The sequence below is a fragment of the Uloborus diversus genome, chromosome 4 (genome assembly GCF_026930045.1).
Source record: "Uloborus diversus isolate 005 chromosome 4, Udiv.v.3.1, whole genome shotgun sequence".
Lineage (NCBI taxonomy): Eukaryota > Metazoa > Arthropoda > Arachnida > Araneae > Uloboridae > Uloborus > Uloborus diversus.
The window spans coordinates 79,157,899-79,181,655 of NC_072734.1; the positions used below are offsets into that span (position 1 = coordinate 79,157,899).

Consider the following 23,757-nt stretch of genomic DNA (forward strand, 5'->3'; position numbering starts at 1 on the left):
GATAGTCATGTCAGTGCATCTACCAAGATAAAAATGGTCAGTGCTATGATAAAACCAGCTAAAGAAAATTCTAAAACAGAGGAAGATTGATCTTCAAACATTTTGAGAACAAAAATTTGGATGATTTTGTAACAGCAAAGTCTATGTCACTGTTCCAGGCATTAAACCTGCCTGTAGATTATTTTTGTTGATCCAGCATCGTGGGAAATAAGAGATGACTACAAAGAAGCCAAAAAAATTATTCAAGCTTTAAATGTAGTGAATGATCACGCTGAACGTGGAGTGTCACTCATTCAGGAGTTCAGTGGACTGATAACATATGATGAAAGGCAGTTGCTGTTTCTGCTGCAAGTCATCGAGAAGCACCGCAGAATATACCCTGACAGCAGGAAAAGTGACTTTATCTGGGACTGTTTCAAAACAATAACTTGTTTCCAGAACAATGCCAGGTGCATTTTATAACCCAGAAACTACCTTCTTTCATGTCTCAATTGATTTACAAATGCTATATAAATAAATGTGTAACTATCACTTTTTGTCGAAATTTTCTCTATGTAACAAACTTCAAGTTCATTGAGCTATCTCTAAATATCAAAATTTTTCATTCAGACTTCATATTTAGTGGTTTTTCATCAAAAGGAACAAATTAAGAGGGTAAGACCTACAAAAATTAAAACTTTATTTTTTCAGTGCAAATAAGCTCCACCCTATTGATTATTTTCCATTTTAATGCAACTTTGAGGCAATTAATGGTTTTTTTTTATTTATTTGTGTTGACTGGGCATTTAATTGATCAGCAAACTACATCAACGTGAGCGAAGCCGCGGGTAAAAGCTAGTTGAAAATAATTTTAAAAAAGAAAATTATAGCATTAAAGTTGCAATAATGTCTCTTAATTTGCCGAATCAATTAGTCAAATGTTCCCTAAAGAAAACTTTTTTGGGAGGCCACAGTGACCTCCGATGACTTCTCAATGGTGCGACCCTGGGAGAGATGCGCAATTTCTTAAGTTCGCCAGGGGCGTGAGACCCCATAGTTAGGCTACTGGACGTAAGTCACTTTTTTCATTGGATTTGAGCTGAGCGTGCATGAAAGATGTTTGAAATATATTTTGTATTTATTTGCTTTATCAAAATATTTCAAGTTAAACTGTAATTTATATAAAAGCTAACATAAAAGGCCTTTTGTCATTATATACATTTTTATGCAACATTTTATAGAACGATCATTTTGACTGTTTCCAGCTGTTCGGGGTATAACAAAATACCGACCATTCTAGTGTTAAAGCAATATGCGGCTGAGAATCACCCCTAAACCTTTCCACTTAAATGATGGGATGATAACAATATAACTTTTTAAATTAAAAAAAAAAGAAATAAATGCAAGAGATTAGGCCCTACTGAGTAGAATTTCACACTTCCCTAGTTAATAATCCAAAATTAATCTATCCAGGAAACTGCTATAGGCAGAGTACTAAACATAGTCTATTAGCACAATAGAATTACATATGCATTTCCAGTCTCCCTATTTGATGAACATCTCCATAACCTAAACACTTTTGTTCAGTCCCATGAGTGTTCAGAATAGAGAGTTCACTGTATGTAAATATAAAGCCTGAAATAAAAACCTTTAATTTTTAAATACATCAGAAAACTACATATTTTTAACTTTTAACAAAGTATTACTTACTCCTTATGTCTGATATCTGCCACTGATCTATTAACAGCAATAAAATCACTGGCCAAACCATTAAAACCATTCACTTTGTAAAGTTCCTCCTTCCTTTTCTCATTTCCTGGAGGGAGGTAAAAGGCAGCACCTTGTTCACCAGGACCTGTTCTTTTCTTTTCTTCTTCAATTTGAGCATAGTTATGCCAGTCAATTTTTGCACTATCCTGTGAAGAACATAATTCTTTAAGAAATATACACATAAAAACAAATGTAGTTACTGAAAATTGAATTCAAATCATTTAATTGATATATCTTCTTGATGCTGTCGCGAAATTCGTAACTGTTATCATTAAGAGAAAAAATCTGAACAAGTGGCATGACAAAACACATATACATAACATCAAGACATCCATCCAAAATTAACTACTCTCATTACCTCATAAAAAATATGCCACCAGCAAAAACTCAGCATTGTTGGAAACAGAACAAAAAAAAAAAAATCTTATGAACTAAAATTTTCCGATCAAACAACTAGTCAAGAAAGTCCATTTATGCAAAGGAAATCAAAGTTTATTGAAGGCACTAATGAAAAATTTGTGACAAGTTTTAGCTTTAAAAGATTTTTTAAAGGAGGTATTTTTGATATTTTAAACCTTTTTTAAAGCTGACTAGCATTTGCAACTCTGCAGTTGTGGTAATAAGGTTTTATTTAAAAAACAGGTACTTCACTCAGGTACTTTTAAACTCATGTATCATTGAGTTCATCCTACTTTTGGTAGCAAAGTTGATATAAAGTTCCATTCTTTTGCATTCTTTACAAAAAAGACTATTTGATGGGAAGTTTTTTGCATCGAGTGTTGGGTCACAGTAATTCCAGTATTTAAAAAAATTGAGGAATTTTTCATTATAACCTTTTGGACAGATACTAAAAAAGTGAAATAAATAAAAGCTGATCATTTTTTATTGAAATCAGATAACAATAATTTTGTTTTACTAGGTTATAATATCACCTTTGATTATGATAATGATGACCAAAAAAAGGTACATAAATCTAATATATTTGTGGCATTCACAAAAGGACACTATGAAGAAATCAGAAGGGGGGGGGGACACAACTAAAATTCTACAAGGTTGCAACAGTTCCCACTTTGCTATATGCAAGGGCAGATGCAGCTTCAAAAGGGGTCATCATCGGGGGGGGGGGGGGGGGGGGCATAAAAATGGTATATGGACCAAGAAGCAGTGTAACAGGCTTTTAATATAGTCCTTGATCATTATGAGACAGCATGAATCAGTAAGTATCTGTTTCTTGTCTAATGAAAATATCTTTCATTGAATACCTTAAAATTTAATAAATGCTTATCCAAATAACTTAGAATCCAATATGAACTTTGCTGTAGTATTTTAAAACTGATTCAAAATCTTTAAAAGCAAGTTATCATCCTGCAAGAAACTTATAGTAGTTCAAAAAATAATCCTAAAATTAACTTTTTATTGATTTTTTATAGTTACATCTGATTTAATTAAAACTTTATCTTCATCATCTTTCCTTCGAAATATTTTCCAGTTATTCTACTTTTACTTAATTTGTTCTCAATTTTTATTATTTTATACCTACTTATTCCAACCAGTTCCATTCTTTGCACTTTTCACGGAAAATGCCAGAGAAACAGCACCTGCATAAACACAACACAGCTATGATGCTGCAGATAACCAATTCTTGTTTGCTTGCTCAGCTTGATCATTTTCTGTGAAATATGAATACTAATCTGCTTACCTCAAGTATATTTTAAGGAAGTAAGGATGTTAGACCTTTTTTTCTTCTTTTAACTGCAATGACATTCATTACTACTATAAGCTTGGGCAGATCCAGTTTATGGTATTAGAGGGGATCAGTATTAGAAGGGAGTCAAAGTGCAATATTCAGACACAAATGCAGGGGAAACATAAATGCCCAAAGTGCAGCTCTATTTAACTTGGGGGGGGGGGGGGGTCATGAACACCGTGCCCTTCCCCTCGAACAGCTCGTGGGGGCTGTCCGATATAATTTTTTTACCCAACATTTTTGACCCTCTCCCTCCTTCTGTCAAAGGATCACGCTTGGAAATTTATTTCAATCAATCGCCCAATCCAAAAAAAAGTGGACATGAGGATGAAAATTCAAATTTCATTCAATAGGGTTGAAATTTTGTATACACACTGTTAAAAGTATACCATTTCATATTTTATTGAAAAAAAAATTCATTTATGTCATTAACATACTTATTTTAATTACTAAAGTGGAACTATATCAGTGCGAACTATACTGCACCAAAACTGCTTATGTTCCATGGTCTAATACAGCTAAACAAACAATTCTACAAGTCTATAAAGTTTCACACATAATCTGACATTCATTAGCAACAGTTTTTTCCTGAAGAGAGATGTCTACTAATCTTCACTACAAAAGGTAAGCATATTTAATTATTCTTAATTATTATGTCACACCCGCAACAAAAAAATACATTTATATTTCCACAGAAAAATTTATCTGCCTGAAAGTTTTGAAACTTTGTATTCAAAAATAGTTTACTAAAGTACTTTGAATAACAAACAGAAAAGAAATTAATTAATGTTTTAATTAGAGTTATTAAGCGTTGCGGGTGTGACATATTCCTGTTGCGGGTGTGACATTTAGTTAAAGTCACACCCGCAACATCTTTTTAAATTAAATACAAATGTAATCCTGGAAAGCATGTAGATGACAGCACTAATGTTTTACCTTTGACCTAACCTTTGGCCTTTGACTTATTTGTCTAGACCCCAATTAATTCAAAATTAGTATCTTTAGAGCATGTGCAGTTGATTTATTTAGTTTGGTGTTCTATATTATTGGTTCTCCTAAGAAGCACTTTTGTATTTCTTGATTTATAACTAAGACAACTATTCAATAAGGTAAGATTTGTTTTTTTTTTAAATAAAACTTTAAAAAACCAAAATAATATTTTATCTTTTTTAATATGTATAAAAATGTATAATTTTGCTTTCAGCATTTGGCTTTTATCCCCTTTACTTTTTAAAACAAATAATGTAATATTAGGGACAGATTATTTTTTACTTCAAATTCAAAATAAATTTAGAGAAATAATAAGAATAGCATTAAAACTGTTATTTGTTGTACACTTTGTATAAAATGTTGTCAGTTAAAGTTTTAAATGAATCAAAACGGAACTTTCTTAATTTCATTTGGGGTTAAAAAATTCAAAGAATTTCAAAAACATATATATATATATATAAACAAGTTTAACCTTATATATTTGAACTTGTAGTGCTATATTTATTAACTTTCCTTTTTTTTTTTTTTTTTTTGCAAAAGAATGAACAGCACTGAAAGATTCCGAAATCATCGTAAAAAGATAAAAACTCGGCTAAATATTCAGAATATTTTCAAAAAGAAAGGGATAGAAACAAAGCAAGAAGAGAAATTAAGAAGAAACTACTCAAAAAAAGTACATATGTGGCAAGAAAGAAAAGAAAATGTAGAGGCAAAAACAGAATGGGAGGCGGAGGAAGTGTAGAGAGAGAGAAAGAAGTCTTGGACAAAAGGTGCCACACCATCTCCAGCTGTAGAAGCAGAGTCGATGGGAAGTTTTCGAAGAGCTCGAACCTTTGGTAATGCAATCCATAGGCAGGTACAATCTTCTGTTAATGTCATACGGCCATAAAGACCACAACATTAAAATTGCATGGTCATACTTTGCAAGGTCTCATGGAAAAGGTGCCGTGGATGATGTTGGTGCGGTAACAAAAAAAAAATGGTGTCACTTGCTTTTCTACAGCGTAGAGCAACAGTCAGTTCTGCAGCGGATTTTACCATTGGAGCAAAAATGGCTCGTAAAAAAAATCAGAGTATTTTATTCTGCGGAGAGCAACATCACAGAAGATGCTGTAAAAATGCTTGATGCACACTGCCGCCATGTACAATCGGTACACCATGTTATACCGATTGATATGGGTACAATTCAAGTGGCACCAACTGCAGAAAGTGCACTGAAGATAGTTACATTACTGCCTCAATTGGAAACGATCTACCTTGGTAATATAAATGCCATTGGAGATTTTGTAGAATTAGTTTTGTTTTCTACCTCAAAAAAAAAAAAAAAAAAAAAAAACTGTTGGTCAAATCAAGCAAATAGATGGAGAGGACATACAAATAGAATACTTGAAAAAAAAAAACTTTAAACCATGTATACATCTGGCCCAATCAGCCAGACAAACCATGGGAGAAACGGAACATTGTAATAAGAAAACTAACGCCCCCTGAAATCATCAATTCTAGATTGGAAAATAGATTTATGTAAAAAATGTTCCTTAGTTATTTGCAATTTCTCTTATTTATTACTGTGCTAATCATAAAATGTTTGATTGATAACTATTTGTGTGTGTTGTTATTTTATTGGCCACACAAGTCACACCCGCAACAGGGTGTCACACCCGCAACGGCAACTTTGAAAATTTTTTACAGTGAAAATAATTGAGTGAGTATTTAAATTTTTTTATAGAATAATTAATTGAGTATTGCTGTCTAACATAAAAAAAAACTAGTTCGATCGGTTGATATAACTCACAGAGTTTTGAATGTTTTGATCACAAGGTGAAAATGCATGTCCTTTTTATGTCACACCCGCAACAGGTAGAAATTAATTTTTTTAAAAATAAATAAAATATCAATCAACTTGCAAATTGGCATCAATGTACCTGCAAGTGGTCTTTATTGAAAAATATAGAAATTGAAACCTATACTCTAAAATATTTTTGCTGATGACTAATTTAGTTAGTGTAAATGTCACACCCGCAACTTTGGATTGGGCGCAATTATATTCCAAAATTTCTTATCTGTTGCAATTAATTTTAGTACAATGTTGTTTTGAATGGGCAAAGTGTTCATTTGTAGTTATATCTTTACATGAACAAGCTCTGAAATACATGTAGATTATTCGGTTGAATTTACTCAGTAAGAAAAAGGATGGACGTTAAAAAGATGTTGATTTTTAGGAAAATGGAAATGATTTTCAAAAAAAGATATTAAATAGTTGAAAATGCTTTTCAAAAGTGATTGATCGTTGGTCGCATTTCGCTTTGTGATTTTATAAGTGTTAACTGGCATTTCTACATTTTGTAGCTAATATGTGTAATAAAAATCATCCGCACAGAGCTGCGGGCATACATAAAACCTTCAGTCGGCATAATGGTACCTGCAGACATAGACTTGGGGATCCCTGGTATACAGCATGCTTAGCTTTTACAAATCTAATCTGAAATCCCTTTGGCCAAAAGGACTTTACTGGGAATGACTTGGAAGCTGGATTTCCTTTTTTTTTGCTGATATTTTGCTTTTAGACGAATTTATCGAGCTTAAAAGTGATGAAAGAAACTTTTTGGAGATGAAATTTTATGAAAGGGCCGCTTTTACGATATAGAATTTTGTGAAAAGGCCGCAAAGCAAACCTAATTTGCGTCTGAATCGACCCATTATCAGAAAAAATGAGGTTATCAGCAGTGAACACATTCAGGGATGGTAACTGCATAATTATGTATAGAAACAAAGTAATAATACAGGGGTGCACATTTTGCTAGAAGTACCATACTGCAGTATGAAGTAAAAGCAGAGCCTAAAAAAATAAACTATGGCGGGGATTGAAATTCTGGACAAGTTGACAGGATTGCCACTAAATAATTTAGATTTTGCCTTGATTTCTAAACATTTTTTCTGAAAATGCATAAATACATTTTTTAAAACTTGCCTATAAAATCTTTGATATTGAAATAAAACAACATGTTGTTGGGTTAGGTAGATATTATTATTGTTGAGAAAATTAAGAAAACTTTAAATTGGGAATAAGTTTTCTTAAAAATAGTTTTTCACTATAACTTTTCTTGTTTCATTTATGTGCTGTAATATGAAATGGATTATGCAATCTTTTCTAATTCTTAACAAGAATTAGAATCAAAAGCATAAACATTAAGCTCCAAAGCGAGGATGATTCATTTTTTGAGTAAATTATTTTGTGTATGGAAACAAATCCCTGAAAAGGTTACAAACACCAATGTTTGCACCCTTCTATAAAAAGTTTATGTTTCGTCATAGTTTTTGCATTTACTAAAACAAAAATAAACATTTTTTATGAAATTGGATCAAGTTAACGAACAAGCTCAAAATATAGAACACAAATTTTTCCAGTGTGCAATGCACAGAAGGCTGAAATTATGCATGAAAAAATTGTGATCCCTCTGCATTATAAGGCTTGGGAATCTCATCTCTGTCTAAACTAGGGTTGGAAAGTTTCTGCTAAAGTGCTTAAAATCACGGGTAGAAACCAGTTAAAACTGGCATGGAAAAAAACCTCTTTCTGCCACATTTGTGGTAGAAACTCACAAAATGATATAAAAGTAATTGCCAACATATAACAGGAAATACTCTGGAAAAACAATTGAATGTCAACCAAAGTGCAATTTATTTACAATATTATCACCATTCAAAATAGAGAAGATTTTATCAAGTTCAGCAGAACTAAGAGGTACTATAATTAAAGAACAAGCAAGATGAAGGATACTTGCATGCATTGCAGAATCCCCCCCCCCGTAGCCCCCCCAGTGGCAGAGGCAGAAAAACAGTTTGGGGGATATACGCTTCCGTGGATACACCACTGCCTCTATTTTAAAGGCTTTAAATAAATTTTAAAAAATCACTTTTTAATTTAAATGCATAGACGGCCCCCAGAAAAAAGTGTCCGAATGGGAGGAGGGGACGAGGAGCAACTGAGCAACAACGTGACCTCCCTAACATCACTCTCGATTTGTATCTATACCTTAACGATCACATCTTATACCCGAACCCCAATAACATAACTTAAATAAACAACGCTGCATTTAATTTGGATACCGACCCTGATTACGTACCGTATTCTAATACTTGCGCGATTACCACAATTGGCTGCATGCCAATCTTTGGTATCGTTAAACAATTCATGAAACTGAACTGAATCGCCAAGCGGGACCCGATTCCATCGCCAGCGGGAACTTGCGGGACCTGTATGGAACCGTATCCAAATCTTTCTGCACAAACTCTCTCTCATTCTGCGACAATGTCGCTGTGTCGGCAGCTTTCTGCCACAGGTGTTTTTATTAGAATTAGACTAAGTTATTATTTTTTAATTATCATATTATGCACAAATAACAAGTGTATGCACAGCAAACAACATTTGATTAAACAATTACTAGAACTATTAAAGACACTTTTTAGAGTTTGCCAGTTTCTGCCGGTTTTTACCGGTTATAATTAGTTTCTGCTACTGGCAGGGCAAAAACCAGTTTCTGCAGGCAGTAAGCCAACCCTGGTCTAAACAGTTGAATTTTATTCCCGGCCCTAGTATGCATAATTGTTCCCATTTTTTTGCAAATAGCAGAATATTCATTAGCAGTTAAAACTGGTTGATACGTTTGGTACACAACAAAGCATAATACCTTCCCATGACTTAACTTTAATCGTAGTTTGCTGCTCTCAAGAGAGGAAGACACTTTGAAAATCCTCAATACTTACTAAGTATAGAATGAAATTATCAAATATGGAAAAGGTATAAAGGAGAAATAAATTTATGATTTGTCAAAGCAAAGAGATAAAAACATTTAGGTTAACATTATTAATTAATGAATTTCTAAGCATATTAAAAATTAATTTGAAAAAAATATATATAATTGTTCAACAATTACTATCCATGTAATTATTAACAAAAATTATCAAACTGAAGAAAAAAAAAGTTAAGCTCTGCAGAAGAACTTTTCAAATCTCAAGTAAAAATACATTACCGGCAGATCATCTAGTAGTTTAGGCGCTTTTGGTAGACCTGAATATTTTCCCTGATTTTTCAAAACACTTTTGTCAATGTCTCCAACATTTACGAAAGATCGCATTAGCAGTGCTCCACCAATTATTAACAAAGCAGCAACAAACAAATATTTTAACAGTTTACGCGCATTCCTCCTCAACATGTTTCTGTTTATGGTTTTTGCTTACTTGTCTGTTGTCTTCAACTTCATTGCCATTTTTAAAAAATTAGTAATGAAATCATATTTTTTAAAATTTATTCAGATATTTTAACTCATACACATTAAATTAGTCAATAATAGTCTGACGGTATTTACACACAGTTTCAGTTCTGATTTTTTATCATTATGGTTTCGGAAACGATCGAGTAGCCTGTTTCCGAGGGTGCGTTCGACGAACCTCACCAGCACACCGGTAAGTAACCGGTTACTTACCGCAGCGTTCTATGATTAACCGGTTACCTCACCGGTTACCATTCTAAGCAGTTGGTTGGTTGATTGGAGCAGGTGATCATTAGTTATCACGTGATTAACTAATCGGTCGCTCTCGGTCGTGCTCATCGAACGCAACCCGAATGTAACCTGATTAGAAACCAAAAATTCTTAAACTAAGATTGGCAGTATTTTTGAAAGTGCACTGTTTGTGCGGTTTGTTTACGAAGTGACTCCGCTACCGGCTGCCCGGACTCGAAAAATATAAACATTTCTTATGCTGCCGGCCGGTGATGTCATCTTATTCCTATACCCCCTATTTGCCGCTCAAAAATGGGATCGTCCAGCGTCCAACGTGCAACGCGGGTAATGGTCAGGTATGTTCTTTTGTTTTAACGCATTAATTGCTTATCTTTAATTATGCCTTTTTTGATTTCAGAATAAAAAGCTTCAACACTTTCTTTGCTGACTTGATTTGGGTGAGAAATCAATTTCTGAAATTTGTATTGTTAAAATATTCTTTATTTCCAGGTTACCCTCATCCCGATGTAACGAATACTGTGAAGTAAGAATTGCAATTCAAAAGAAAGAATCAAAATTTAAAGTGATACGAAGTAAGTCATTTTAATTCCTCTCATTAGCATCTCAAACAAAATTAATATGTGTAGAAAAAGTGTAAGATTTAGTAGTATCTGCATTTTAATGGCAGCCAATCCATATGAATTGTCTCGATATTATTGTTTTAATTATGTGTTTTAATAAGGAGAAATTTAAAATCCTGTAACCTAGGCGTGTGTGTTACTTTATAGACATTGTAGCTAATTAAACAAATTTTTTTAATTGGAATATTTGGGGGTGGGGATAATTTTGGAATGTGAATTATGTAGTATGAACAATTGTGTGTACGTTATTAATTATTTTATCCTTGTTTTAATCATAATCCTTTACTTGTGCTACCTTAATTTACTAAAATATCGTTGGTTATAAAAAGCAAGTCTTCCTGAACATATGTGTATATATTTTATTGAAAAATACCTTTGTTCTGTTAATAATATTTTCTATTCAATTTGTTTCTCTTGCTGTATTTTATAAATTATTCAACCTTCTTTAATGAGAAATTTGCTGCATTCTGTGAATAGTGATGTCATTTTGTAACTAATCTTGTACCTTGGATGTGCTCTTTTATGTACATTTGGCTAGTGCTGTTTGTTATGAAAATCAAGTCTCAGAAAATTGCTTTAGCAAAAGAATAATGTAATACAGAAGGTAAAGCAACTGGAAAAGTGAAATAAATAAAACAACCAGAAGTGAAAAGGATAAATTTTAGAAAGGGGGGGGATTTGTTTTCTGATAGTAACAGGTAGACAGACGTTACTTTTACAGACGTCCTAAAAAAACTTTTCAGTGGTTAGTCACATGTAAATGTTTATGGAAATGAAGTTGCTAATGGACTGGCACATGAGGGGAGCCGAGGGGTTTCTCCTCGTAAAGGGTGCCTTTCTTCTTCAGAAATTGCAACCAGAGTCAAGCAAAATATCAGCTCCGCTTAGAGACGGACTCCTGCACATGGGTAAAAAGACACCCACCCTGTTTTTGCTTTACTTATGGCAATCAGCTGGGAAGATCAAATGGTACTAGCCTTACTACGAAGCGCACGCAGTCAAGCACAGCAACATGTGGCAGGGCCCTAAAGTATGTACTGTGAACCCTTGATTATATAATGCAATGTATTGCTTCAAAATTATGTTTCTATGCTAGTTTATGTTGCTTTTATTTATAGGTGAAGTATGTTTTTTGTTCAGGAATCCAAATTTTTACTGAATAATTATATTATTTACTGAATTGCAAAACACCTTTGTTTTGTCCAACGTGCAATGTGGGTAGCGGCAAGGTACCTTCTTTTGTTTTAATGCATTAATTACTTATCTTTTATTGTGCCTTTTATGATATCAGAAAAAAAAACTTCATTGCTCTCTTTGCTGACTTGATTTAGGTGAGGAATCAATTTCTGGAATTTGTTTTGTTAAAATATTCTTTATTTCCAGGTACCGTTCCTGCCTGAACGACAGAAGTAAGAAATTGCTATTGGCAATTCAAGAAAGAATCAAAATGTAAAGTAATTCGAAGTAAGTTATTTTAATTACTTGCATTAACATCTCAAACAAATTTAATATGTGTAGAAAAAGTGAACTATTTAGTATCTGCATTTAAATAGAAGCCAATTTATATGAATTGTCTCAATTATTGTTTAATTATGTGTTTCAATGAAGAGAAATTTAAGATCCTGTAGCCTCTGTGTGTGCTACTTTATAGACATTACAGCTTAATGATAAATTTTCTTAATTGGAATATTTCTGTGGGAAATAATTTTGAAATGTGAATTATGTAGTATGAACGTTGAACAATTATGTGCAGTACATTAGTAATTACTAATTAGTTTATCTTAGTTTTAATGCATAATCCTGTACTTATGCTATATTAATTTACTAAAATGTCATTGATTATAAAAAGCAAGTCTTGCTGAAATTACGTGTATTTATTGTATTGAAATGTACTGTTGCTCTGTTAATGCTCTTTTCTATTCAATTTCTTAAGCGAAAGAATAATGAAAACTGAAATCAAAGTTCTGCAACATAAATGCAACTGGTATAGTGAAAGAAATGAAACAAGGTTTGTTTTCTGATAGTGAGAGATACAAAAAAACCTTATTGAACAAATTAAGAAACCATGTGTGTTTTTTTTTCTTAATTATAAATTTTGACTTAATAGTGAATGCTTTTTTTCCTCTCCATGTTCCTGAAATACATTTTTTGTGTCTTCTCCAAACTGAATGAAACACAGCAGGGGGATTTGGTTTCATTTTAGTTGCCATTTCCTCTGCTTGTTTTTTTCAGTGTTTTCTCTTCCATGGATCGAGGTATTTTCTCTTGTTACCATCCATTCATATATCGCTGCAATACCTCTGGGGGTGCTCGGCTCCTGGTCTGGATCAAAAAACAGCATTCTTCGGTGCCCTAAACTGTGGCACTTGGACCTTGGATTGTCATGTAATGTATTGCTTCAAAATTATATGCTCTGTGTTTCTAGTTTATATTTCTGTGTTGCTTTTATTTATTTTTGGAAAATGTTGTATGTTAAGATAATCAGGTTTCACTGAATGATATTTATATTGTTTATTGAATTCCCTAACACCTTTGTTATGTTGCTATTCTTGTTGTTCTAATTTCTGTTGGTATATTTTATAAACTGCAGGTCTTTCAAGTATAGAGACAAGTAGCTCCAAGAGTTGATTTTCACTCTAATAAGAGGATCAGATTGAAAATTTGCAGAAACAGTAGTTAGGTACATATTGCTGAAAACTGCCTTAGCAGAAGAATCAACTGAAATCAAAGTTCTGCAACACAAGTACAGTGAAACCCCTCCTAACGGACACCCCTCTTATGCGGACAATTTTTAATTCCCCAGTTCCAATGCAAATAACATTATTAAACCCCTGTTCTGCGGACACCTCTCTACTGTGGACAAAAAAAATTGTCCCGATAGTGTCCGTATTAGAGGGATTTTACTGTACAACTGGTATCGTCAAATAAAACAATTTCAAGAGAAGAGAATGGATTGTTTTTATTTTAAAGGGTTTGTGTTATCTCATAGTGAGAGATACAAAAAACCTGATTGAACAAATTACGAAACCAAGTGTGTGTTTTTTCTTGATTATAAATTTTGATTTATATTGAATGCTTTTTTTCTTCTCCAGGTTCCTGAAGTACGTTTTTTGTGTCCTCTCCAAACTGAATGAAACACAGCAGGGGGATTTGGTTTCATTTTAGTTGCCATTTCCTCTGCTTGTTTTTTTCAGTGTTTTCTCTTCCATGGATCGAGGTATTTTCTCTTGTTACCATCCATTCATATATCGCTGCAATATCTCTGGGGGTGCTCGGCTCCTGGTCTGGATCAAAAAACAGCATTCTTCGGTGCCCTAAACTGTGGCACTTGGACCTTGGATTGTCATGTAATGTATTGCTTCAAAATTATATGCTCTGTGTTTCTAGTTTATATTTCTGTGTTGCTTTTATTTATTTTTGGAAAATGTTGTATGTTAAGATAATCAGGTTTCACTGAATGATATTTATATTGTTTATTGAATTCCCTAACACCTTTGTTATGTTGCTATTCTTTTCGTTCTAATTTCTATTGGTATATTTTATAAACTGCAGGTCTTTCAAGTATAGAGACAAGTAGCTCCAAGAGTTGATTTTTACTCTAGTAAGAGGATCAGATTGAAAATTTGCAGAAACAGTAGTTAGGTACATATTGCTGAAAACTGCCTTAGCAGAAGAATCAACTGAAGTCAAAGTTCTGCAACACAAGTACAACTGGTATCATCAAATAAAACAATTTCAAGAGAAGAGAATGGATTGTTTTTATTTTAAAGGGTTTGTGTTATCTCATAATGAGAGATACAAAAAACCTGATTGAACAAATTACGAAACCAAGTGTGTGTTTTTTCTTGATTATGACCCGTCATTCCGATGTAACGACTGAAGTAAGAAATTGATATTTGCAATTCAAGAATGAACCAGAATTTAAAGTTATTCGATGTAAGTCATTTTAATTGCTCTTATTAACATCTCAAACGAAATTAATATGTGTAAAAAGTGAAATATTTAGTAGTATCTGCATTTTAATGGAAGTCAATCCGTATGAATTGTCTCGATAATAAATTTTTTAATTGGAATATTTCTGGGGGAAATAGTTTTGAAATGTGAATTATATAGTATGAACAATTGTGTGTTCATTAGTAATTATTTTATCCTTGTTTTAATACATAATCTTTACTTGTGCTACCTTAATTTACTAAAATGTCATTGATTATAAAAAGCAATTCTTCCTGAATACATGTGTATTTATTTTATTGGAAAATACATTTGTTCTGTTAATACTCTTTTCTTTTCAATTTGTTTCTCTTGCTGTATTTTGTAAATTCTTCAACTTTCTTTAATGAGAAATTTGCTGTATTCTGTGAATAGTGATGTCATTTTGTAACGGATCTTAAATGTGCTGTTTTTATATACATTTGGCTAGTGCTGTATGTTATGAAAATCTTTCTGATAGTAACAGGTAGACAGACATTACTTTTACAGACGTCCTAAAATTACTTTTCAGTGGATACCGTCACATGTAAATGTTTATGGAAATGAAGTTGCTGATGGACTGGCACATGAGGGGAGCCGAGGGGTTTCTCCTCGTAAAGGGTGCCTTTCTTCTTCAGAAAGTGCAACCCGAGTCAAACAAAATATCAGCTCCACTTGGGACTCAGGCCCTAAACCATATACAGTGGACCCTTGATTATAAAATGTAGTGTATTGCATCAAAATTGTATGATTCTTTGCTAGTTTGTGTTGCAACTACAGATCTTTCGAATCAAGTTTAAATTTTAGAATAGAAAAAAGTGGCTCAAAGAAGTGTTTCTAGGTCTAGGAAGAGTATCAGATTAAAAATTTGCAAAAGCATGAGTTAGGTGCAAATTACTGAAATTTTCTTAAGCAAAAGAATAACTGAAATCAAAGTAATGCAACATAATTCAACTGGTATAATGAAATAAATAAAACAACTGAAAGTGAAGAGAATGATTTTGTTTAAGGGTTTGTTTTCTGACATATATATTAGCAGATAAAAAAATATTTTATTGAAAAAGTTCTGTTTGTAAAAATTAAGATCAACTATATGTTATTGATTTGTATTTATCATGTATTTTAACTTAAAAATGAATGCTTTTTTCTACCCTCCAGGTTCCTGAAATTTGTGTCCGCTCAAAACTGAATGACACGTAGTGGAGAGACTTGGTTTCATTTTAGCTACCATTTCCTCTGCTTGTGTTTTTCAGTGCTTCCTCGTCGACGTATATTCTGTTCGTGCCATACATTCTTCTATCCTCTACCCCAGGGGTGCGCGGCTCTCGGTCTGGATCAAGGAACAGTGGTCTTCAGGGCCCTAAACCATGTACAGTGGACCCTTGATTACAAAATGTAATGCATTGCTTCAAAATTGTATCCTTCTATGCTAGTTTATGGTGCTGTGTTGCTTTCATTTATAGGTGAAGTAAATTTTTTGTTCAGGAATCCAAGGTTTTACTGAATAATAATTATATTATTTACTGAATTGCATAACACCTTTGTTTTGTTGATATTGTTTCCATTCTAATTTATCTTTGTGTATTTTTCAAACTACAGATCTTTCGAATCAATATTAAATTTTAGAAAGGGTTTGTTTTCTGATATTAGCAGATAAAAAACTATTTTAATGCAAAAACTACAAAAAAAAAATTCTGGTTGAACAAATTAAGATCAACTATATGTTATTGATTTATATTTATCATATATTTTAACTTAAAAATGAATGCTTTTTTTCTACCCTCCAGGTTCCTGAAATTTGTGTCCGCTCAAAACTGAATGACACGTAGTGGAGAGACTTGGTTTCATTTTAGCTACCATTTCCTCTGCTTGTGTTTTTCAGTGCTTCCTCGTCGACGTATATTCTGTTCGTGCCATACATTCTTCTATCCTCTACCCCAGGGGTGCGCGGCTCTCGGTCTGGATCAAGGAACAGTGGTCTTCAGGGCCCTAAACCATGTACAGTGGACCCTTGATTACAAAATGAAATGCATTGCTTCAAAATTGTATCCTTCTATGCTAGTTTATGGTGCTGTGTTGCTTTCATTTATAGGTGAAGTAAATTTTTTGTTCAAGAATCCAAGGTTTTACTAAATAATAATTATATTATTTACTGAATTGCATAACACCTTTGTTTTGTTGATATTGTTTCCATTCTAATTTCTCTTTGTGTATTTTTCAAACTACAGATCTTTCGAATCAATATTAAATTTTAGAAAAGGTTTGTTTTCTGATATTAGCAGATAAAAAACTATTTTAATGCAAAAACTACAAAAAAAAAAAAAAAATATTCTGGTTGAACAAATTAAGATCAACTATATGTTATTGATTTATATTTATTATATATTTTAACTGAAAAATGAATGCTTTCTTTTTTACCCTCCAGTTTCCTAAAATTTTGTGAATGCTCAAAACTGAATGACACATAGTGGAGAGATTTGGTTTCATTTTAGCTACTATTTCCTCTGCTTGTATTTTTCAGTGCAACCTCGTCGACACATTTTCTCTTGGTGCCTTACATTCAAAGTATTGTTGCAGTACCCCTGGACGTGTTCCGCTCTTGGTCTGGATCAAAAAACAGCTGTCTTCATGTCCTAAATCATCTTATTTATTGTTATAACAGTTTATATTTCACTTTACTGCATCCTGTTAAGTCACTCCTATTAATATAATACTGTGTTTTAAATACTCGTACTCTATGTTTTAAATTATGTTAATTACAATTAATGCTTTATAAGTTGGTGAGTTTATATTAGTAAGAAAGTTAGCGTTGTTTAGATTATTGAGCTGTTTTGAAGTAGGGTAGAATGTCGATTATCAGAAACCCTTTTAACTTGAAGCTACTATAACTGGCATCAATTTCTTGATTTTTAATTTTTGGATAGATAAAGATTGACCTAGAAAAATTTCTAGAAATTCCAGAAACACATTTTAAATATATTGCAGCAAACATCATATAGTTATATGCCTCACACTTATCTATTTGTTGTATGATGAAAAAAATATTTTCAATCATTGTGTGAACTAGTTTATAAATCTTTTTATGTTATAATTCTCTCCAAGCAATATTAATTTCACTAATATTGAAGAAATTAGCCCCAAGTAGAAAGTATAAACTCTCTAAAGTAGATAAACATATTTTAAAAAATTCAATAATGATGATAGGTGCAAATGGCAGAAAGCTACGAAAGGTAATTTATTTACCAAAGGCTTTAGCAAGAGAAAAAATGCAACAGTAGTAAAAGTACTGTAACCAAATTAGAATTAACTGGAAGTGTAAAGGATGAATTAGTATAGGAACTTGTTTACTAACAATTGCAGGAAAAAAAAGATAGTTTTGTTGCAGTTACTACTAAAAAACCTTTTTTTCTGATTGAACAAGTTGCAAAGCCGTTACTGTATTCTATTCTGTTAAAATGTATTCATATATTAATAAATTTGATTTCATAATGTATGTTTTTTTTCACTCCACTTTCCCAAGAAGCTTATATTTTTGTACCCACTGAATGGCACATAGCAGAGAAATTGGGTTTCATTAACTGCCATTTCCTCTGCTTGTGCTTTTTGACTCATTCTAACTGACCTATTTTATGTTGTCACAATTTTTCTTTATCAGAGAAGTTGAGAAAAGATAGTGATAAAGTTAAATTATCAAGAATTTTATCAAATAGCCAGGGATGACTTTACACAACCATCAAGATAAACGAAAAAACAATTAGTTGGCTGCTATATTTCGGGAATAAGGTAGAATCCCAATGACTCTTTTGACTGGAAACTCAGGATGTCAGTTTCCTTCAATTTTAGCTTTTGATAAGGATAAGTAAAGATTCTCACTTCAAGGTTCCAGAGACTGCCATTTCTACAAAATCACATTATGTACATTTCTGTCACTACTATGCTTTATGTTTTCTAACTGGCCAGTAAATATTTGGAATACTAACTAGTTCTGGTTTTCCAAAAAGTTTAATCAATAAAATGGAAAAAAAACATAATAAAAAATAAATAATTGCTTTCATTGGTAGTTTTTTTCAGCTATTTATCATTTAGGGCAAAAGAGAGTCAACTACGTTATTAAAAACAGAATGAAGAATAAAGTTTACTATATTATGTCTTCTTAGATTTTGTTCGTTGGGGAAAGTGGGTCACACCCGTAAAACTTAAATATCCATCAACAGGGTGGCGACAGATCAGGGAAATCAGGGAAAAGTCAGGGAACTTTATTAATCAGGGAAATATCAGGGAATTTTGAAAAAATTGCAAAAAATCAGGGAAAATTGATTTTATGAAGAAAAAAATTTTTTTTTTTGCTTTACAAAATTAAGTACTCTAATTCCCTACGCATTTTCCGCCAATTAACTGTTCAAAAAAAAAAGTAAAATTAATGAAGTGAGATTATACACTGCCGCATATTTGCGCATCTGTTTCCCTCAACGTCAAAGTATTGAATCTTACTTATTAACCACAGGATGAACGTCCTAAGATTGCTTTTATGTCTGTTAGGTTGTTTATTTTACCTAAGGACTTGAAATTTCCTTTTACGCTTTCAATGCTACGTAAAATAAACAACCATACAGTCAAAGAGAAAGCCTTCATTAATGCCTTTGCTCCTTTGCCTTTATTCCATTGTCTCGAAGTAATTAGCGTACTGTAATCACGATCTCAAGAAGAAATCTTTGGTTTTTGAATTAATACTATGAAAGCTTAAAAGTTATTACTTCTTCGCGTTTTTAATTTAATTGCTAAAATTGAACTTTCAATTAAAAAAAACTTAGTTTTTTGCCGTTATACTATTTGATGTCACCGCAGATTATAAAGGTTTTCTTTTCTTCAGACTGAAGTGATTCTTTAATTTTACAACCAAGTTGTATTCTTCTTTTATATTTTTTGAAATTAACTAATTGTTTTTTTTTTTTCTTTTCTTCTTGCATTTCAAAGTTGTTTGTTACAAAAGCAATCCAAGATTTTTTTTTGTTACATACTGAAATCATTTGAAATAGAGTTAACATGTGTACTTAAATAAATATCTGAATTTTTTACTGTTAAAATGCTGTATTCATTCATTAAAACCTATGTTCTTGATTAGAGAAAAACTCCCTATGAATAGATGTCGAATGGTTTCATCTGTTTTGCATAAATATGTCAATTAGTTATATAAGAATAACTACATTACTTCTATTCTTTCACTATTACTTGTTATTTTTGCAACAATTATTATACTCTTTGAAAACTTAGTTCAAAATAATTTCAATTACTTTTTAGTTCTATCATACATACACATGTTTTTAAGAGTAATTTTAATAGTTTCTTAAAATTCTTATGCTAAGTGATTTTTGAAAGTAAAGTAGTTTTTTTTTTCTATAATCTTTCCATTGTAGAAAAATTTAATATACTGTTTTGTAGGTTCCCCCCCCCCCCCCAAAAAAAAATTGACTTGATATGTTTTGTTAACCATTTTATTAAAAAAGTAGCATCTTTTTAAAATATATCTTTAGTTCAACAACTTTACACAACTTAAAATGTTTAAAATACTGCATTTTATGCAAACATACAATGGATTTCAAGTAGAGCAAAGAAAGAAAACCATTATCATTGGTAACGCAAATCAGGGAAATTTGGTGAACTTAATCAGGGAAATCAGGGAAAAGTCAGGGAACTTTTTTTCACAGTTCCTGTCGCCACCCTGATCAAGCTTTTGTACTTATTTACACTAATCATGTCACGCAGGGTTGCCATACCATAGAAAAACCAGAAAATACAAGGAATTCAAAATCTCCCCCCCCCCCCCCGCGAAAAAAAAGAAAAAAACTAGGGAATTTTGCAAATTTTCTTAAAATGCAGGACGTTTCAGAAATGGAAGTTGCAAAAATTGCTAAATGTATAAGCTACTAATAATTAAATAAAAGTTAAAATTAAATGAATAGACTAAAATAAAAATCAATTTTGCTTTAACATACACATTTTTTCCCCAGATTTTTGTTTGAGTAAATTTTAAAATATCTATCGTAAAATTAAATGGTCTTGAATATTTTATTTGACATGCATCTTGAATTTTATGCTAATTTAATTTAGAGATCATGAGATTAGTCTTCAATATACTGTTCTGCTAACTTTTAGTGTTTTTCTTTTAAGGTACAAGCAATGGATGATTTAAAGAGAGCTTTTTTTTTAAAAAAAATAAAAAGTTAAATATATAAATATTCAGTCACCATGCTATTTATTTCAGTTTTAATGAATTCTTCATTTCCTCTTTAATTTATTAATTTATATTTTCCCTCCGTCCTAAAATTAATGTCTTAAAAGTTTAAAAGAAAATTAATGTCCTAAAGGTTTTTATGAAACTTTTAGGACATTCATTTTCTTATACAAATACACCGATTTAACAATTGCCAAGGGACTGGAGAAAGTTATCGTTAAATCGAGCAGCATATATATATTCAATAAAGTTAAATCCGAACCAGTGAAATGTATCATTTAATTAAGGGAATCCGTAAATTTGATATCGTTAAATCGAAATTATACTGGATTAGTGTTTGCTCAGTTGTGATGCTGCTACTCACACAGGGTAAACTCGAAGAATTTTTTACCTATAAGTGAGTGGCAAATGGCAATCCTGTCATCACAGTATAGTTGGTTTTGCACATTTTTGGGCTTCGTTTTCTGCGTCACAGAATTCCAAAAAATAATGTTTTAGGGAGTTCAAGCAACATTTTTCACAGAAGCGTTTCCAGGTTAGTGTTTATTACTTATGCTCATTAAACTTCAATTATAGTTTCACCTAAAGTGCACACTTCTATAGGAATTTTTGCACTAAGTATTAATAATAAGTTTAAGAGAATGGATCCCACTTTCCCTATATTATATGTTTGCTACAAGGGCTAAGTGCCCTATAATAATCTCATCCTCTAAGCAAAGCCTGCTTAAAAATGCGTTTTGGTCCACGTTAAATTTCCGCGAGAAAGCGCTTGATCGCCTTGTCCTCCCCGCATGAGGGGGGGGGGGGGGGGCTTTGAACCCAATCGAAAAAAAAGCTTCAAAATTTTAAGATGGAAAGAATGCCAATATCGCATATATGTACACACACGCATGCGTATTTGGGGTGTCCCAAAAAGAAAACGAAAGTAGATTTTTCAAGACGAACAGCCTCATGTTTTTCCTTTTGGGCAAAAACAATTGTAAAAAAGTTTCATATAATTTGAGCAATGACAATCCGTGCCGACTTGAGCCTGAAAGTGTGAACCAGCACTGTACTAGGCCGTATCGAAAAAAAAAAAGTTTTTTGCAGTTCGAAATTTCATGATGTTAAAAGTTGGCCCCACATGTGCCACAAAAATATTTAGGTGATACGCAAAAGACCTATACTTTGAAATTTCCTTCAAAAAGTTATCAAGCTGAACAATATAAACAGTTAAGCCGATAAGCGTTGAATAGAAATGTTAGCTCTCCTGCAATATATTAATGTCTCCCATATGGTGCTCAATATATAGACTTTTTCAAATTTAAGTTAAATTTTGAACTTGATATTTTATTTAAATAACTTTTTTGAAAAGAATTATAAATTTTATACCTTTTGCTGGACGCCTAAATATTTTCGTGGCGCATGTGAGGTTATAAGTGCAACGCAGTGGCGGCGATTCGGGGGGGGGGAATGGGGGTTATTTTTCTATGGTTCATTATTTTATTTTCCAATTTAGAAACCAAATCTAAAAATTAAAAAAAAAAACAGAAATGTCAAAATTTTTTGAACATAATTCTTTGTTTTACTTTGTATATCTGTTTACGGAACATTATTTATCACAAGCAGTAACTTTTAGTTTATGTATTCATTGTTTAGATATTAGTAAATCAATTGTTTTACTTAAATACACTCCCGTTTGGGAAAATTGCAACACCACGAATGACTTACGCGAGTGAGCTGAAAATTGCAGGAAATGTAAAGTACGGCATGATATGCAAATGATCAGAATTGCAGACCGGTAGCGCATGCGTATGCTGAGCAGCTTCCTCTGAACTGCGGATCGAACCGAATATAAGTAGACGGCTGTAGCGAGGCGTGTATGATTATCGGTGGTTATATGCTAGAGTAACTGAATCTTTACTATGCCTCTTCGACGAAAGAAAGCGAAATTTGAGCAAATTTCGGAGTTTGAATGGAGCAGAATAGTTCACCTTCGTGAAGCTGGATTGTCTTATCGTGCAGTAGCCGCTCTTGTGCAGCATAACAGCAGCACAATCATACATGTTTGGAAGCAGTGGACGGACGAAGGTCGGACAGCTCGGAAATCTGGGAGTGGATCCTGAAATGTGACGTCAGCTCGCGATGAAAGACACCTGGTGCGTATGGCGCTGACAGACCGCACAGCTTTTTCTAGACAATTGGCAGCACAGTGGTCAACAGCTACAGGTGTTTCATTGTGTGCTTCATCAATTCGGAGACGTTTGCTACAGCGTAGGCTGCGCGCAAGGATTCCTTTATACAGGATTCCTCTTACGCAAAACCATCGCCGCCTGAGGCTACAATGAGCCAATGTGCATAGGAGCTGGCGTTCTAATTGGCAGCAGCTCGTCTTTACAGACGAATCTCGCTTCAATTTGTGGCACCATGATGGCCGAATTCGTGTCAGGCGCTATGCCGGTGAACGGCACATTCCGGAGTGCATTATCGAACGCCACATGGACGAACACTCGGAGTTATGGTCTGGGGTGCCATAGCATATCATGGACGATCACAATTGCTACGAATTGTGGGCAATTTGAACAGTATTCGATACATAAACAAAGTTTTACGGCCCCATGTTATTCCTTTCCTGAAGGATTGCCAGGGGCTGTATTCCAGCAGGATAATGCCCGTTCACATGTCGCCAGGACTGTCAAATCCTACCTTGATTCGCAGCAGGTACAACTTCTTCCTTGGCCTGCATATTTCCCGGATATGTCACCGATTGAACATGTGTGAGATTTCGTTGGGCGGCGTCTCGCTCGTGATCCTCGTCCTGTTGTTTCGACAGACGAACTTTGGTTGCGCATACAAACAATATGGAATACTCTTCCGCAGGCAGATATTCAAACTTTGTTTCACTCCATGTCGAGTCGTGTAGCAGCTCTTATTGCGACGCGTGGTGGC

The 23,757-nt window shown here is 33.0% G+C and overlaps 1 protein-coding gene across 1 annotated transcript in view; it reads right to left on the bottom strand.

The window, feature by feature from the left end:
• Positions 1-9,730, bottom strand: part of LOC129221574 (putative polypeptide N-acetylgalactosaminyltransferase 10) — a 48,308-nt gene extending 38,578 nt beyond the window's left edge. Inside the window, exons 1-2 of the mRNA XM_054856078.1 lie at positions 9,517-9,730; positions 1,690-1,895 (exon numbers count right to left, since the gene is read on the bottom strand). Of these exons, the coding sequence (XP_054712053.1) occupies positions 1,690-1,895; positions 9,517-9,699 (389 nt within the window). The 5' untranslated portion in view covers positions 9,700-9,730. The remainder of the gene's footprint in view (positions 1-1,689; positions 1,896-9,516) is intronic.
• Positions 9,731-23,757: the final 14,027 nt, after the last annotated feature.